The 19,106-nt window shown below is 45.6% G+C and overlaps 2 protein-coding genes across 6 annotated transcripts; one reads left to right on the forward strand and one right to left on the reverse strand.

The window, feature by feature from the left end:
• The first annotated feature begins 7,251 nt into the window (after positions 1–7,251).
• LOC123070769 (aspartyl protease family protein 2-like) lies at positions 7,252–8,797 on the forward strand. The gene has a single exon (XM_044494087.1). The coding sequence runs from the start codon at positions 7,259–7,261 to the stop codon at positions 8,711–8,713; it is 1,455 nt and encodes a 484-aa protein (XP_044350022.1). The 5' UTR covers positions 7,252–7,258; the 3' UTR covers positions 8,714–8,797.
• Positions 8,798–8,944: 147 nt separating this feature from the next.
• On the reverse strand, positions 8,945–16,509 carry LOC123070767 (uncharacterized protein At4g10930). 5 transcript variants are annotated; one of them, XM_044494085.1, is made up of 14 exons: positions 16,205–16,509; positions 15,971–16,080; positions 15,252–15,337; positions 14,615–14,705; positions 14,423–14,478; positions 13,855–13,927; positions 13,633–13,742; positions 13,474–13,539; positions 12,754–13,361; positions 12,273–12,366; positions 10,990–12,160; positions 10,832–10,906; positions 9,530–10,672; positions 8,945–9,380 (listed from the first exon to the last, which is right to left on the reverse strand). In XM_044494085.1, exons 2-14 carry the CDS (start codon positions 16,031–16,033, stop codon positions 9,168–9,170), a joined length of 3,849 nt encoding a protein of 1,282 aa, XP_044350020.1. In that variant the 5' UTR covers positions 16,034–16,080; positions 16,205–16,509; the 3' UTR covers positions 8,945–9,167. The 5 variants fall into 5 exon arrangements, with proteins under 5 accessions (XP_044350020.1, XP_044350019.1, XP_044350018.1 ...); XM_044494084.1 differs by having other exon boundaries at positions 10,990–12,172; XM_044494083.1 differs by lacking the exons at positions 15,971–16,080; positions 16,205–16,509 and adding an exon at positions 15,491–15,592.
• Positions 16,510–19,106: the final 2,597 nt, after the last annotated feature.

A 19,106-nucleotide genomic window follows, 5' to 3' on the forward strand; every position in this document is an offset into this window, starting at 1 on the left:
CAAGGGGTTGACTACGATGAGACTTTCTCTCCCATAGCGAAGCTGAAGTCCGTCCGAATCATGTTAGCAATTGCCGCATACTATGATTATGAGATATGGCAAATGGACGTCAAAACGACATTCCTTAACGGCTATCTTAAGGAAGAACTGTATATGATGCAGCCGGAAGGTTTTGTCGATCTTGAGAATTCTAACAAAGTATGCAAACTCCAGCGATCCATTTATGGGTTGGTGCAAGCATCTCGGAGTTGGAACATTCACTTTGATGAGATGATAAAAGCGTTTGGGTTTATGCAGACTTATGGAGAAGCCTACGTTTACAAGAAAGTGAGTGGGAGCTCTGTAGCATTTCTCATATTATATGTAGATGACATACTTTTGATGGGAAATGATATAGAACTTTTGGACAGCATTAAGGCCTACTTGAATAAGTGTTTTTCAATGAAGGACCTTGGAGAAGTTGCTTACATATTAGGCATCAAGATCTATAGGGATAGATCGAGACGCCTCATAGGTCTTTCACAAAGCACATACCTTGATAAGATATTGAAGAAGTTCAATATGGATCAGTCCAAGAAGGGGTTCTTGCCTGTGTTGCAAGGTGTGAAATTGAGCTCGGCTCAATGCCCGACCACGGTAGAAGATAGAGAAAAGATGAGTGTCATCCCCTATGCCTCGGCTATAGGGTCTATTATGTATGCCATGCTGTGTACCAGACCTGATGTAAACCTTGCCGTAAGTTTGGTAGGAAGGTACCAAAGTAATCCCGGCATGGAACACTTGACAGCGGTCAAGAATATCCTGAAGTACCTGAAAAGGACTAAGGATATGTTTCTCGTTTATGGAGGTGACGAAGAGCTCGTCGTAAAGGGTTACGTCGACGCTAGCTTCGACACAGATCTGGATGACTCTAAGTCACAAACCGGATACGTGTATATTTTGAATGGAGGGGCAGTAAGCTGGTGCAGTTGCAAGCAAAGCGTCGTGGCGGGATCTACATGTGAAGCGGAGTACATGGCAGCCTCGGAGGCAGCGCATGAAGCAATATGGATGAAGGAGTTCATCACCGACCTAGGAGTCATACCCAATGCGTCGGGGCCGATCACTCTCTTCTGTGACAACACTGGAGCTATTGCCCTTGCCAAGGAGCCCAGGTTTCACAAGAAGACCAGGCACATCAAGCGTCGCTTCAACTCCATTCGTGAAAATGTTCAAGATGGAGACATAGATATTTGCAAAGTGCATACGGATCTGAATGTCGCAGATCCGTTGACTAAACCTCTTCCGCGAGCAAAACATGATCAACACCAGAACTCTATGGGTGTTCGATTCATCACAATGTAACTAGATTATTGACTCTAGTGCAAGTGGGAGACTGTTGGAAATATGCCCTAGAGGCAATAATAAAATGATTATTATTATATTTCCTTGTTCATGATAATTGTCTATTATTCATGCTATAATTGTGTTATCCGGAAATCGTAATACATGTGTGAATACATAGACCACAACATGTCCCTAGTGAGCCTCTAGTTGACTAGCTCGTTGATCAACAGATAGTCATGGTTTCCTGACTATGGACATTGGATGTCATTGATAACGGGATCACATCATTAGAAGAATGATGTGATGGACAAGACCCAATCCTAAGCACAAGATCGTGTAGTTCGTTTGCTAGAGCTTTTCCAATGTCAAGTATCATTTCCTTAGACCATGAGATCGTGTAACTCCCGGATGCCATAGGAATGCTTTGGGTGTACCAAACGTCACAACGTAACTGGGTGACTATAAAGGTACACTGCAGGTATCCCCGAAAGTATCTGTTGGGTTGACAAGGATCGAGATTGGGATTTGTCACTCCGTATGACGGAGAGGTATCTCTGGGCCCACTCGATAATGCATCATCATAATGAGCTCAATGCGACCAAGTGGTTGGTCACGGGATCATGCATTATGGTACGAGTAAAGTGACTTGCCGGTAATGAGATTGAACGAGGTATTGGGATACCGACGATCGAATCTCGGGAAAGTAACGTACCGATTGACAAAGGGAATTGTATACGGGGTTACTTGAATCCTCAACATCGTGGTTCATTCGATGAGATCATTGTGGAACATGTGGGAGCCAACATGGGTATCCAGATCCTGTTGTTGGTTATTGGTCGAAGAGCTGTCTCGGTCATGTCTGCGTGATTCCCGAACCCGTAGGGTCTACACACTTAAGGTTCGGTGACTCTAGGGTTGTAGAGATATTAGTATGCGGTAACCCGAAAGTTGTTCGGAGTCCCGGATGAGATCCTGTACGTCACGAGGAGTTCCAGAATGGTCCGGAGGTGAAGAATTGTATATAGGAAGTCCAGTTTCGGCCATCGGGAAAGTTTCGGGGATCACCGGTATTGTACCGGGACCACCGGAAGGGTCCCGGGGGTCCACTGGGTGGGGCCACCTATCCCGAAGGGCCCCGTGGGCTGAAGTGGGAAGGGAACCAACCCCTGGTGGGCTGGTGAGCCCCCCCTTGGGCCTCCCCCTGCGCCTAGGGTTGGAAACCCTAGGGTGGGGGGCGCCCCACTTGACTTGGGGGGCAAGTCCCCCCCTAGGCCGCCATCCCCCTTGAGATGGGATCTCTAGGGGGCTGGCGCACCCCCTAGGCCCCCTATATAAAGAGGGGGGAGGGAGGGCAGCCGCACCCTAGTCTCTGGCGCCTCCCTCTCCCCCACGTACCACCTCTCCCTCTCGCTGTGCTTGGCGAAGCCCTGCCGAGATCGCCGCTACTTCCACCACCACGTTGTCGTGTTGCTGGATCTACATCAACCTCTCCTTCCCCCTTGCTGGATCAAGAAGGAGGAGACGTCTTCCCCAACCATACGTGTGTTGAACGCGGAGGTGATGTCCGTTCAGCACTAGGATCTTCGGTGATTTGGATCACGACGAGTACGACTCCCTCAACCCCGTTCTCTTGAACGCTTTCGCTCGCGGTCTACAAGGGTATGTAGATGCACTCCTATCTCGTTGCTAGCTGACTCCATAGATTGATTTTGGTGAAGCGTAGAAAAATTTAATTTTCTGCAACGTTCCCCAACAATCATCACGTGGTGTCTCGGCACGACGAACTGTAGCAACGGTGCATACTCAGGGAGAGCACTTGTACCTTGAAATTTAGTAAGGGATCATCTTATAATGCTACCGATGTTCTAAGCAAAATAAGATGCATAAAGGATAAACATCACATGCAATCAAAATATGTGACATGATATGGCCATCATCATCTTGTGCTCATGATCTCCATCACCGAAGCATCGTCATGATCTCCAACGTCACCGGCGCGACACCTTGATCTCCATCGTAGCATCGTTGTCGTCTCGCCACCTATTGTTACTACGACTATCACTACTGCTTAGTGATAAAGTAAAACAATTACATGGTGATTGCATTGCATACAATAAAGCGACAACCATATGGCTCCTGCCAGTTGCCGATAACTTTGTTACAAAACATGATCATCTCATCCAACAATTTATATCATATCATGCTTGACCATATCACATCATAGCAAGCCTTGCAAAAACAAGTTAGACGTCCTCTACTTTGTTGTTGCAAGTTTTACGTGGCTGCTACGGGCTTCTAGCAAGAACCGTTCTTACCTACGCATCAAAACCACAACGATTTTTTGTCAAGTGTGCTGTTTTAACCTTCAACAAGGACCGGGCGTAGCCACACTCAATTCAACTAAAGTTGGAGAAAGAGACACTCACCAGCCACCTATGTGCAAAGCACGTCGGTAGAACCAGTCTCGCATAAGCGTACGCGTAATGTTGGTCCGAGCCGCTTCATCCAACAATACCACCGAATCAAAGTATGACATGCTAGTAAGTAGTATAACTATTATCGCCCACAATTCTTTGTATTCTACTCGTGCATATAACATCTACGCATAAACCTGGCTCGGATGCCACTGTTGGGGAACATAGTAATTTCAAAAAAATTCCTATGCACACGCAAGATCATGGTGATGCATAGCAACGAGAGGGGAGAGTGTGTCCACGTACCCTCGTAAACCGAAAGCAGAAGCATTATGAAAACACGGTTGATGTAGTCGTACGTCTTCACGATCCAACGGATCTTAGCATCGAAGGTACGGCACCTCCTCGATCAGCACACGTTCAGCTCGGGGACGTCCCTCGTACTCTTGATCCAGTTGAGGCCGAGGGAGAGTTTCGTTAGCACAATGGCGTGGTGACGGTGATGATGAAGTTACCGGCGCAGGGTTTCGCCTAAGCACTACGACGATATGACTGAGGTGTGTAACTGTGGAGGGGGGCACCGCACACGACTAAACAATGTCAACTTGTGTGTCCTAGGGTGCCCCCCTGCCCCCGTATATAAAGGAGCAAGGGGGGAGGTCGGCCGGCCCTTATGGCGCGCCAGGAGAGGAGGAGTCCTCCTCCTAGTAGGAGTAGGACTCCCCTTTCCTACTCCTACTAGGAGGGGGGAAAGGAAGGAGGAGAGGGAGAAGGAAAGGGGGGCGCCACCCCCCCCCTTCCCTAGTCCAATTCGGACCAGAGGGGGAGGGCCGCGCGGCCTGCCCTAGCTGGCCCTCTCTCTCTCCACTAAGGCCCATGTGGCCCATTAGTTCTCTGGGGTGGTCCGGTAACCCTCCAGCACTCTGGTTTTCTTCGAAATCACCCGGAACACTTCCGGTATCCGAATATAGCCGTCCAATATATCAATCTTTATGTCTCGACCCTTTCGAGACTCCTCGTCATGTCCGTGATCACATCCGGGACTCCGAACTATCTTCGGTACATCAAAACACATGAACTCATAATACCAATCGTCACCGAACTTTAAGCGTGCGGACCCTACGGGTTCGAGAACTATGTAGACATGACCGAGACATGTCTCCGGTCAATAACCAATAGCGGAACCTGGATGCTCATGTTGGTTCCTTCATATTCTACGAAGATCCTTATCGGTCAAACCACATAACAACATACGGTGTTCCCTCTGTCATCGGTATGTTACTTGCCCGAGATTCGATCGTCGGTATCTCAATACCTAGTTCAATCTCGTTATTGGCAAGTCTCTTTACTCGTTCTGTAATACTTCATCCCGCAACTAACTCATTAGTCACAATGCTTGCAAGGCTTATAGTGATGAGTATTACCGAGAGGGCCCAGAGATACCTATCCGAAACACGGAGTGACAAATCCTAATCTCGATCTATGCCAACCCAACAAACACCTTCAAAGACACCTGTAGAGCACATTTATAATCACATTTTACGTTGTGACGTTTGGTAGCACACAAAGTGTTCCTTCGGTATCCGGGAGTTGCATAATCTCATGGTCTGAGGAACTTGTATAAGTCATGAAGAAAGCAGTAGCAATGAAACTAACACGATCATAATGCTAAGCTAAAGGATGGGTCATGTCCATCAAATCATTCTCCTAATGATGTGATCACGTTCATCAAATGACAACACATGTCTATGGTTAGGAAACTTAATCATCTTTGATTAACGAGCTAGTCAAGTAGAGGCATACTAGGGACTATAGGTTTTGTCTATGTATTCACACATGTACTATGTTTCCGATTAATACAATTCTAGCATGAATAATAAACATTTATCATGAATTAAGGAAATAAATAATAACTTTATTATCGCCTCTAGGGCATATTTTCTTCAAAGTCTCTATCGCCGCCGCAAGCCAGCTTGCGATGGCCACCGCTGGGAGCTACAAGTCGTGAGAGCCGTCGTTGGAGACGGCAACCACCTGTGCTACAACAATGACCCACCGGGAAGCTAGTGTGCTGCAAGCTGCTGCTGTAATTGCTAGAGATGGCAGGCACCCATGCTGCAACGACGACGACCGTATGCCGGTATGCTGTGAGCAACGGCCGCTGCTACTAGAGATGGCGAGAGCCGATGCTGGAGACAGAGGCAATTGGTTTTGGGATGCGGCCACATGGTACTACGGCGATGACGTAGGATGCTGTAGTCGAGCCACCGGGATGCTACGACGGGCACCAGTGGGAGCTGGAACCATCCATTGAGGGTGCTACGACCCGTGTCGGACGTTGCTAGCAAAAACGACAAATCTGACCTTGGACAAAATTATTTCACAAACTGAACTGTGTTTAAAAAAATTCCACTCAGCTGACCCTTTTGTGTAGCGCCCGACATCTAGGCGTCACACTACACTGTGCAACGCCTAGCTCTCGGGCGCTACACGCCTAGTCAGCGTCGCATCTCAGACTGCCCGAAAAATGCTAAGTCAGTGTGCAACACCTGAGAGCTAGGCGCTACATACAGTGTAGCGCCTAGACGCTAGGCGCTGCACAACTTGGATTACAACAGCTGCAGCAGCTTGCACTCCCATTATTTCGTATGTTGTACAGGACAACTTTATGTTTATGCTTACGCCCGAGGGAGGAAGACGACACGCGCGGAGCATAAATTACTAGCCATACACGGAGTAATTTATATGCATCGTCCGTGGCTAGGTAGTAGTGTTAGGGTTGCTAGGTTTATTTCCAACACGGTGAACCACCAAACAACCAACTTGGCCAGCTGCGCTGTTCCATTTGATGATATAAAAGTACATCGTGATTCCCGAGGCATTGACTCGCCTTGCTCGTGCAAATACTATATTGCCACCTGCTGGCACTGTTGTAATCCGAGTAGTGCAGCGCCTAGTGTTGTCTAGGCGCTATACTGTATAGTGTAGCGCTTAGCTATTAGGCGTTGCACATTGACTTAGCATTTTTTGGGCAGTTTGAGATGCGACACTGGCTAGGCATGTAGCGTCTGAGAGTTAGGCGCTGCACAGTATAGTGTGACGCTTAGATTTCGGGCGCTACACAAAAATGTCAGCTAAGGCAAAAAAAATCAAACACAGTTCAGTTTGTGAAATAATTTTGTCCATAGCTCAGATTTGTGGATTTTGCCACCGCTGCTACAACGGTGACACAGGGGATGCTGCAACCAGGCATGTGGGTGCTCAGGAACCACGGAGAGTTGGAACCAACCTCCACCTCTACATGCAACGTCACTGCAAAGCAGGGTGCTGCCCAGGAACAGCTACTACAAAGCCGGGGGTGTTGGGACGGTGATCGGTGATCGCGGGACCGCCAACCTGCCGTGCTGCCACGTGCTTTTCCCAACGGAGAAGTTGCGAAGGAGTAGTGCAAGGGATCAAAGAAAAACGGCAGAGAAAACTGAAGGCACCCAGCGATTAATCAAGAATTTGAACAACGTATGCGCAAGAAGAAACTCCATGAAACCGCCACCTGGGTCCTGATCCCCTGCTCCTCAGAAGGATCCAACATACAGTACTACCTCTCTTTTCGCTTCACTCCATTCTCAAACCTCCATCCTACCATGGCGGAGCACAAGCGTACAGTTTCCACCCTCGTTCTCCTCCTCCTCCTCTCCTTCTTCTCGGCGTCGACGAATGCCACACGGCCACCAGCAACGCTCCGCATCCCCGTCGTCCACCGCGACGCGGTCTTCCCGCCGCCGCCGGGCGCCAGCCGGGGTAACCTCCTAAGCCGCCGCGCGGCGGGCTACGCCACCCTCAAGGCGTCCCTCTGCCTCCGCCGCTCCTCCGCGCACAACGACCGCCTCCACTCCCCAGTCATGTCCGGGCTCCCCTTCGACAGCGGCGAGTACTTCGCGTCCGTCGGCGTGGGCACCCCGTCCACCACCGCGCTGCTCGTCATCGACACCGGGAGCGACCTCATCTGGCTGCAGTGCAAGCCCTGCCGCCGCTGCCACCGCCAGATGAGCCTGCTCTACGACCCCAAGGGCTCCAGCACCTACCGCCAGATCCCATGCTCGTCGCCGCGGTGCTTCCCTCGCCAGGGCTGCGACGGCAGCACCGGGGCCTGCGGGTACACCATGGTCTACGGCGACGGCTCCGGCAGCAGGGGCAACCTCGCCACCGACAGGCTCGTCTTCTCCAACGACACGTCCGTGGACAGCATCGTCATCGGGTGCGGCCACGACAACGAGGAGCTGTTCGACTCGTCGGCCGGGGTGCTGGGCGTCGGCCGCGGCGCCGGCTCCCTGGCGACGCAGGTGGCGCCGACCTACGGGCGCTACTTCGCCTACTGCCTCGGCGACCGCACGTCCGTCGCGCGGAGCAGCGGCTCCTACCTCGCCTTCGGCCGCACGCCGGAGCCGCTGTGCACGGCCTTCACCCCGCTGCTGTCCAACCCGCGGCGCCCCAACCTCTACTACGTGAACGTGGCCGGCTTCAGCGTCGGCGGCAAGCGGGTCACCGGGGGCTTCTCCAGCTGCAGCCTCTCCTTGGACCCGGCGACCGGGCGGGGCGGCCTGGTGGTGGACTCGGGCACGTCCATATCGCGGCTCCCCAGGGACGCGTACGCGGCGCTGCGCGACGCCTTCGACGCGCGCGCGGCCGCGGCCGGGATGCGGAGGCTGGCCCGGGGCATGTCAGTGTTCGACGCGTGCTACGAGCTCCGAGGCGCCAGCGTGCCGGCAGTGACGCTGCACTTCGCCGGCGGGGCGGACGTGGCGCTGCCCCCGGGGAACTACTTCATACCCGAGCAGGGCGGGAAGTACCACTGCCTGGCGCTGGAGGCGACGGACGACGGGCTCAGCGTGCTCGGCAACGTCCTGCAGCAGGGATTCCGGGTCGTGTTCGACGTCGAGAAGGAGCGTGTCGGGTTCGCTCCAAATGGCTGCTAAGCTTGATCAACATTTATTTACACGGTTGTTTAACCTGAAGCACGAGTGTGTACCGCCGCCTTAAATTGTTGTTTTCAGGTGTTACATAGTACTACTACATCAGTGGAGAAACCATACGCATGGTCGCACTGAATTTCCATAACAGTTGCAAACCCACGCTCACCATGCCATTGCTTTGCAATGATCTCTCAGAACTTCGTCCCGTTCCCCCCATTCGGTCGACAGCTTGAATGAAAGTAACAAAAGCACGTCCACTGTACATAAATTCCGGATTATAAAATTTGGTCTACTTTGCAAAAACCCGATCCACGACCAAAGCTAGAAGAATTAAAGCTCTTTTTGAGGGTCTGCCTGAAATGGCCAGTCAACCTGACCGTGTAGAGTTTGCGAATTGCTATGTAATCGCACAACCATGACACGACGACATTCCAGGGATAGCCAGATTTTCGCCGAGTCAACTGATCTTTTGCTGAGTTGCCTCAACATACTGCAGAGCAAGCTTTTTCACCTTGTCACCCTCCTTGATCAGGAAGTTGGCATTCTTAGCCTCCGAGTGGTGCTTCATAACCTTCTCTGCTGTTTTAGCAACAGCCCACCTGTATTGCTCCACGGTGATTACGCCGCTCTTGCAAAGTGGCCTGATGTTCTCTTTCACAAACATTTCAACCTACAAATGTCGAAACAAAGCAGCTCAGAAGGGGCGTACATATGTAACACGCCTCCATGCAACACCTCATAGTTGTATTCAGAAATTCAGCCAGAGGGAATAACACTGTAAAAATAGATGTCCAGTGGAACATACAAGTGTGTTGTTACCTTCTTATGTATGGAACTAGATGAAACTGGTGTGCTGTTATTGCCTGGGTCAGGTGCTGGTTTCTTCCAACTGTCTACACTTTCTGCTGGATGGGTGGATGACTTGTCTCCTTTGGAATGTTTACGATTCAACTCTTGATTGCCACTGGAAGACTTCTCTTTACCGAGCTCCAGTTTCACTGCTTGACTGATTCCTTCACCTTCTTTCGGCACATTATTCCCATGACTAGATTTATTATGCAAATCGCTCACTGTTATGTCCATTTCTTTTGAGTCCTCCACATGCCCGGTACCTTCATCAGGGATGTCAGCTACAGTTTCCTTGTCTGTTTGACTCGTTTTTTCGCATTGCAAACTACATTTATCGGCTTCGGCCAAGTTCACTGAAAGGGTTTCATTTTCTGTTGCATCTGTAGTTTCTCCGCTGGGTATCAATTTCTGATCATCCTCAGAACTACATTTTGGTTGCTGACAGGATGAATCATCCTCATCTTTAAGTGGGGATGCATCCCTAAACCTAGAATCAGAACTTGACTGCAAACTTCTGCTCGGTTCAGAGTCCAAATTTACCAAGTAAGTATCATCTGTATTTGTATATTTTTGTTGCATGGAAATTGGAGAACCGGAAACTGTCCTGGAATTACATTCAGCTGTGGTACTTTTTCTCTCGGGACTGTTAGGAGGGGAATCAAAGAGGCCTGCTCTTTTTAGCGCTTCTTCCACGCTGTTGAAACAAACAGTATTTTCACTCGCATTCTGCTCAAGCACACCACCTAGTTCACTCTTATCAGTTTGTCCGGCAGTAGCAGGAATATCCAAAAGGCCTGCTCTGTCTAAAGCTTCTTCCACATTACTGTTACCACTATTGGTATTTTCAGTTGTAACCTGCTGTGATATCAAATCGCTGCTAACTTCAGCCTTTTCAGTTAGAGTTGAAGCATCATTCTCGGGTTTTGGCTTGGCAGACTGGCGAGTAGCCTGGGAGCAAAGATTCACATAAACTGATTTGCTACTGGACTTCCCGTAAATATCATTTTCTACATTGACAGCATCAGCAATAGCCAATTCGGTATCTGCACATCTGCGAATAACATCCAAATTTGCTCTCTGCAGATAATACTCGGCGATGCGGTAAAGTTGTGCCTGAGATACATAATTTGGTTGATAATTTGACCGTTGAACAAGAAAAATACAGGTACACTTGCAATTTATAATTAGAATTTAGTTGAAATGGAACAAAGTGAGAGCAAATAATGAAGCCGGCAATGTGTAAGCACAGTAAAGGACTCCCTTAATGATTACCTGTCTAACTGAAATAGGAACTTTATTATGACGTCCAGTTGTGAGCTGTGGCCGCATATCCACAGGAAGTTTTGCCTAAGAAAACCAAACTTGTTAGTGTTTCTAGAGTAGTGGTCAATGAACTTTTGAATTATTATTTTTTATAAGCTAACACCTACTAATAAAGGGTAGTTCCTGCTGAGATCGTCTGTGCCTTCTGTTTGATCTTTGCTAGCAATAGAGCTGGCATTTTTCCTTGCCAGGATCTCAAGGGCCCATTTTCTTTTGTCCTGCTTGATATCACCAGCAGATTGGTTTTGTTTATTCTGTGCTGCCTGACCATTTTTGTTTTCTCTTCTACTCAATGCTTCTTTACTCAGGGTCGAAGAACTCAATACTTTTCTGGTGCTGTTGGGCGAATTGATTTTGATTGTCTGAGTCACAGGTGCAGGTTTGTTTGTTGATTTGCTGTCGTCACCTTTGATTTGGCTATTTTTATCGAATGGGAGGCACCCTTCAAGGGCGGAGAGAGGTTTTATATCACCCTTTCTGGGAACAACTGATGCATCAGCCAGATATAACCTGGACAAAAAGGCTTTCTTCTCCTCAGCACTTTCTTTGCGCGTGCCAGTATCTGAGGATTCCTTGAGTAACTGAAGTACTGATTGCAGTGTCTCAATCTTTTCAGGATTTATCCCTGGGGAGCAACGATGTTTCCAGAAGTCAACTTCCCTGTCACGGTGCCATGCACTTCGTCTCCTTCCTGTGGATGATGCATACAACTTCTTGGTCAGATTCTCACGTATCTTGCCCTTTTGAAGCAGCGACTTCCTTGCGAGTGAAAGGTTGGGTTTTTTGGCTGGTCCATCCATGGACTTCCCAATTGCTGAACGGAATGCGGTCAAAAGTTTTTCGTCAAAAGCGTTATCCTTCTCGAGTATACTAATACCATTATCTCTAACTACTTCCCTTATCTCTTGTTGTAGCTTCTGAACTACAGCAGTTGATTCTTTTCCGTCCTTGTGTAAAATCTTCTTCATTCTAAGACCAGGCTTATCTCCTGCTCTTCTGCCTACAGGCTTCGCCAGCTCCCTGCCAGGATCCCTCATGTAGCTCTCTCCTTCAACTATACTCATTATATCAGGGACATATTTATTCTGTGTGGCAATTTTTGATGTATCACTGGCAATAACTTCGGCTGCAATCGAAGTAGCATGGCAGTCTGATGAAGAAACACCTGAGTTTGCAATGAGATCCATTTCCTGATCCGGCACTCCCAGTTTTGCTTTCTTCGCAGGATGACTAATTTCACCTCCTGATTCCATGTCACTGGTATTTTGTCTATCCTGCCTGGAAAAAAGACTGACAATACTAAAATGAAATTGTGTAGATCTATGCAACTGTCATGTGAGAGTGAAAATTAGCAGTTCTTGCAAGTGAGTGCAAAGCGAAAGATTCTTACATGGGTGGCAACTGCGTGTTCTGGTCATTTTTCCTCTTCTGAACTGCGTCTGAGTTGATCATATCAATGTCAGCTGATCTTGCCACCTTACTAGCTGCATCGGTAAAAAGGGAAGATGTTATTTGGATGCATAATGTGATGACCACACGACCCCTTGAACAGACAAGAATGCGGTATAATCAAGCAAGATTGGGCCAGAAACAAACAAACAATCATATCTATCTAAACTAAGCTATAAAATATACATTGTCTATAGTAATGTAATAATTTCCTTTTTTCGCTGTGAAAAAACAAACTTCTACCACCAAAAAGATCAACAAATTTCTAAAGGTGCAACTAACACAGCATACTGTCTACTGAAATATTCAAATATGATGACTGAATGACAAGTTGGCATGTGTTGAAGCTTACTAATCTCTGATAAGCTAGAAGTATGAGTCCTTCAATTATTGTGCTGGAATAAGCAAATTACCCAACATACCTGCTGATGAAAGTTGTGCAGATTTGATGACAGGAGATTTCCCATTACTGTTTCTAGGCAGCGCAGCATCCTCTCCTGTACTTTCAGCCTCCTTATTTCTACATAATAATGAATAAGATAGCCCATCTTGTGGTACTTCCGACTGTTCATTTGAAATATTACCATGCTCTGCGCTAAATAAGATACATGCTGACTCACGCATTGCTGAAAGTTCTGATGATCTTTGTGTTGGTTCAGAAGAAACCATGCGAGCCAAATTAGTTTCAGAAGATTTATTGTGTGAGCTACAGGAAATATCTTTGTTCCTCGGGATACAGGCATTTGCAACATCCTCATGTGATAAATCATCTATGGAACAACTTGGATGTGAATTGCAATAAAATGCTTCTTGGGCTGTCTTCGAGCCTAGTGAACCTTCTTGTAGGTCATCCTTACTTTCAGAATTTACACCAACCATCGAGACAACAAGGGCAGTTTCACCATCATCTGCAACAGATACTGACACCCTCCCAGAAAATGATGCATCGGTAGATGTTCTATCAGAATCTCCACTGATGTTTTGCTTCAGGATAACCTCTGACTCATTTTTCGCTTCAATCGATACACATCTACAGAATGCAATTGATAACTTCCTTATCACAAGCCCAGAGCAAAATAAAGATACTCCTACCAGCAAAGGGTAATCAAAGAGAGAGTCAGATAGTATCAGTGTAAAATTACCTTGGGCACAACCACGAATCTTCAGATGTAGTTTCTGGATTAAAGCCCACACATATAGCATGATACCTGGCTTAAGGATCAAAGTAATTAGAAAACAGAACTGGTTAACAAGTCTCAACTAATAATGGACATATAGGATAATAGTACAGTTATATATACCATAGATCACAGGAATCACAAGCAATTGATGTATCTAAAGCTGAATTATCCTCAGCTGCCACGAGTCCACTTCGAATTATGCAATCACCACCATCCAAACAAACTACTGCCTGGAAATGGGGAAAAAATAGCAAGCCACAGATCAACTTCGGGAGATAATGAATATGGGAAGTTTCACTGGTTTGAAAAGGAAATGATGAAATATAATATGAATATTGTTACTTCTGCATCTATATAGTATGATGGGAAAGATAGTGTGTTGCTTTCGCCTGGCTCATACCAATCATCATCACCACTGCACAATAATAAGGAAAACAAATAGGAGAAGTAATTAGCATGGCCTTTATTTTATTTGTTGCGCATTCTTTCAAAATAAATAAATGAAAGGCATCTTAAAAGAAGAAATTTACAATCATGATGCTCATTACTCATGGACCAAATGATATGGCATGGATTCACAGGCAGATAAACTATTAGTACACACAAGCATATAAAAGTACACCAGCAATATTTTCCGCCTAACATGGTCAGGTGACTCAGTTGCCATCTTATGGTTAGTATACCTGACCAAGGGAAGGGCTCTCAATGGCGCTATGATTTAATGAATAAGAGTATTATTTTACAAAAGCTGATAATGGTTACACAACTTACAGGATGAAAGGCCCCAAAAATATGGCAGCAAGAAACCAATAATCTAGCTTATGAGGTGACAGGGGAACTACAGAGTAAACAACAACAAAATTGAACTAAGAGATGTTCAAACTGATGGTGCACGACCTTCTGACCTTACCTTGTTAAAGGGTAATCGTCTTCAATAGTATCTCCAGTACCAGTACTATCATATACCTTCAATACAAAGAAAAAAATTACATTCCAATGCAGTTCTACCTCTTCAGGCACTGAGCCAAAAAAAAATCCATGAATTTCCAGATGGTGTTAGTATTTTTCCAAGATTGACAGCACTGAGATATGTTTTACTTACTGGAGTGGATGTTATATTCTGAAATTCAATTTTGCAGAGGGGGCAGCGATTTGTGATGGCAGACCAGTTGTCTATGCATGTATAGCAAAACCTGTTATGTGAAATAAAGTTATTTAATTATCACATTAGAGCTTTAAACAACTCATGTAGGAGACTGTGAACATTGATACAATATCATTGCTTATGTGACTACAAGTCATATTTTTTTAACTTCTTCATGTGCAGAAATTAATTCCAAAGGTGTTAAGAGTGAGCAGCACTAGATAGAACATGTGAGGCTTAGAATCTAGTCAACAATGGTAATGTCAAATTAAAACTTGAACTTAAAGAACTTGAACTTAAAAAGGGTAAGGGAAAGCATTTCAATTAAATAAGCAAGAAGGTGGACTAGAATACAAAATTATCAAATGAGAATGACTTGGACGGTGCATAACACATATATGCGTTGACACTACGCAGGTTTAGCAAACATATTTACACAAAACGAAAAATAAGATTGTAACCTACAAAGTTCTAGCTGCACAATATTGACCCTCGAGACCTTAATGGTAAATATGAAGCTATGCACAAATGTTAGGGAGGTGATGGAACAAAGTCAAAAATGCAGGATAGCTGTAAATCCGTGATTGAGCCATACCAGTGTTGGCAACCATCCAAAACTCCTCTATCGATGACAATATCTCTACAAATGCCGCAAATTTCATTCTCAGATGTATAATTTTCCTGCAAAAAACAGTTTGGATGGATGATTAAAGCAAGAAACATAATTATAATTATGTTAGGGAACAAGAACTAGAGGTACAAAAAAGAGATAGCCCCTCCCTATAATGGCAAGCACGTGTAACTACTAACTGATTATTGTTTGCATTTGCATACCCAGCCAAAGTTAGTGTGGATTGTCATCACCAAAACCATTTCCAGCTCAGAAAATGGGGAACAGTTCCCATAATTCAAAAGGTTCATCACTGTGATGCAGGCAGTGCTTTCACATGTATTCCTATATTACATGAGAAGAGCTGTGTAACCATACGAGGATATCTTTAATTACTCGAAGAGCACCATAGCAAAGGCGAACAGACCATCCACAAAATAATCGTTAGAAACTACTCCCTCCGTTCACAAATATAAGATGTTTTGGATATTTCAATATGGACTACATACGGACTGAAATGAGTGAACAAACACACTAAAACATGTCTATATACATCGGATCCAAAAAAAGTTAGAACATCTTATATTTGTGTCCCTTTCCCTCAACTCATATAGTAGTACCAGCAAGTACTTGTTTCGAGAAAGAAATACACCAGCAAACACTTAGGTTTTTAGCACAAGAGCGAAACAGAAGGGACACAATACCAGGGTATCCATCTCTTCCAGCGCTTCACTTGGCTGCCCATCAACATCCATCTGCATCGGCATCGCTAACCAGCAGCAGATGCTGAGCTTTCTCGCCCAGCGGAAGAACCCTGTAGACCGAAAGAACAGCGGCCATGAACCAGAATTACTCAAAGCACCGCGGCATACGAGAGGTGGATGCAGTCTACCGATACAAATTGGGGAAACTTGAACTAGATCAGCGCAGGATATTACCGCGGATAGGTCGCCAGCTGCGGGGGAGCGGGGGATCAGGAGGAAGCTGGGCCGCTGGGGATGGGGGGCGCGTGGCCGTGCTCTCCGGGACAGTCCCTGCTCTTGCTAGGCGAGCACTTGCCCCGGCCCCCGACGGCGACGAGACACCGTGGGATCGCCGGTACTCACTCGTGCGAGGGAGACCTAGGTAGGCTGCGGTCGCTCAGCAGGCAGGCCGCAGCTCAGGCGCTGCACGCCCTCTCTTCCGGCCCAGGCGACCGCCCCGCGCTGTTTGGACTTGGGTCGGGAATCTCCATCAGGCAATCGAGCCACTGCGCATACGCAGCACGCACAGATCTGCACGAAATCTGAAAAATCCTGACCGTTGCTTATAATTAGTTTCTTTATAAGGCAAATTAGATTTTCTTTGAATCTTCTATATCTAAACAGGGGCACCCCACTAGGTGATTTTCCTGCCTTCTCATGAGGCTACATCACCTGAATTGTTATAGGCGTTGGTGCAGTACAGCTCAGGAGTCTACAACCGTCCGATGAAAAGTTCACGAAATTACTAAGTAGTGCCACCGCTAAGTGAAGCATATCGGTTCGTTCCTTTCCAGCTGCCCGCTCGCTGCCTTCCTCTGGTCTAGATTTCTTTTAGCTTTTTTTTGAGAACATCGATTTATTTTAGTTGGGTTGTAGACGTACGCTTTAATTTCTAACTTGGGTTGATGTAGCCAGATTATGGGCTAGATAGTTGGGACTTTTGGTCCAGGTGGAAGGAAGCCTCTTTGCGCGTACGACGTATGGGCTCTATAGAGTTGGCTACTTCGGTTGCCTAAAAAAAAGGATACTTTGGTGCAGATCGAAAAGCTTCTCTTACCCAAAGAAAAAAAGAGATTGTGATATGCGTTGCAGTCTTATCATCTTCTCGAGATCCGTCTCATCGGTTTTTCAGTACCATCGGTTGATTTCTCTCATCCTCTTCGTCTTCTATTAATCTCCTCGACACATTGTGTCTTCTCCGACTCATGGTCTCCTCCACCAACAAATACCATCCCATCTAATCCAAACCCGTCTCCATTCTCGCTATCCTCCAATGGCTCTGTTGCCGCCGTCGCTCATAGGTTACAGACCCAAAAGCAAAGAAGTTGTTCTTCCTGTGCTCTTCAACGGCCATCTCCAAGAGTCAAAAGGTGAAAGAGCATCATGGTGAGCGACACAGTCCATCTGATTTGTACATACGATCTCCTAATTTATTTGATCCCTCCCGCTTCCATGTGATGACAACTTGGGTATAGGGATCACACGATTTGTTGATGTGGGGTTTCTTCTTGGCTAGAACACGAAGTTTTTTACGTTCTTGGTTGCTTGCTGCAAACACTGTTATTGATTGGTTTAGTTATGGGTTCATTCTTGCAGGTCGGCAGAAACTATGACTGATGCTTATGTTCACGGACAATATGATCCAGCCGGTGAGAAATCCACATATAACCACAAGATTCAGTTTCTGTTGTACTACTTTATTATCTCATGTTATATTCCCCTACTTGCTTATATTTTTCCTTCCCAAGCAGCCGCTGCATGACACACATTGCATCGCGCGAACTGAAACCAGAGGCAAGGGCTAGCAAATATTAACATGTTTATTTAGATTTATGACCCATAAGCGGTTGATTTTTTGTCCGTCCTAATGAGCACTTCACTAATAAAATTTCTTTACTTATTTTAACCTTCTGCACTTCTGATGTTTAATGATGTGATGATCTTAACAATATCACTTCAGGGATAATTTTAGCAATAGTTTTCATTGTGATTCTCAATTTTGTTTTGTATTAGGCATTCGCTAAATGTAGCAATGAAAATCAAGAAATGAGTTGGTCCGTTTATCATCTAAAAAGAAACTCTTAATGACATATGACATCATCTATATATTTTTATCTCACGTTTTACCTTTGTGCATCTACCCTGATTGACAACACATGTCTTCTGTAGGATTCCTCTTAATTCTTCAAACAGTGATATACCATGTTCTTTTGTCGTTTCAATTAGAGAAGCTCAAAAGGAATACAAAGATGCAACTGCAATGGTGAAGAACACACAAGAACCAGCATTTTTCACTTTTAGATGTGAGTCCACACCTTAACACACTGCTATCACATTGTTTGGGGACCATCCGTCTTTGGATACTTTATTCACTAAGAAGACGACACTCACAAACAATATCAAATATATATTGTATGGTTCATATATGGTTGATGCTACAAATTGATATAATTTTACCATACAACTTCGAATAATTTTGAATCACTTATATGTTGAATCTATCATATTATTAATTATTATCACCTCTATATGAAGTCTACCATATTATTGATTCATATTGTCTCTTTCTTTGCTATGTGGATGTTAATGAAAAAATCACAAGAAATTCCTCGCTGCAACGCGCGGGGTATCACCTAGTTTAAACTGTTGTGCATCACGAATGTAGCATTACAGGAAGATAAAAGTCTATTTCAAACCTTAAATTTGTAGAGATCTGACTGAATCCCGATTTGTTAATACCTAAAATTAGCACCTAGAGAATTTGTGAATCTTCACCAACACCTTCTTCCTCTCCGTTGCGTTCTTGTGGTGAGATTGGATCTATAGTGTTCGTGGGTGGGATCGTATGGTAAAAAAAATATTGTGTAGGTACGTTACTCTACAATTTTTGGGCTAGCTGATGTTCTAAGGTGTTGCAGATCTTGTTTGTGATTTCTAAAGAATCCATGTTATGGTGATTTTTAGAGTTTACTTATACCATAATTATTAGGGCTTCAAAGAGAATTTTTATACTAAGTACTTTTGTGTATGGAGAAAATGCTACAAAATAAAGGTACATTATTATCTTAAGAGTTTATAGGGGTTCATTTTTTAGCCA

The sequence above is a fragment of the Triticum aestivum genome, chromosome 3B (genome assembly GCF_018294505.1).
Source record: "Triticum aestivum cultivar Chinese Spring chromosome 3B, IWGSC CS RefSeq v2.1, whole genome shotgun sequence".
Taxonomy (NCBI): domain Eukaryota; kingdom Viridiplantae; phylum Streptophyta; class Magnoliopsida; order Poales; family Poaceae; genus Triticum; species Triticum aestivum.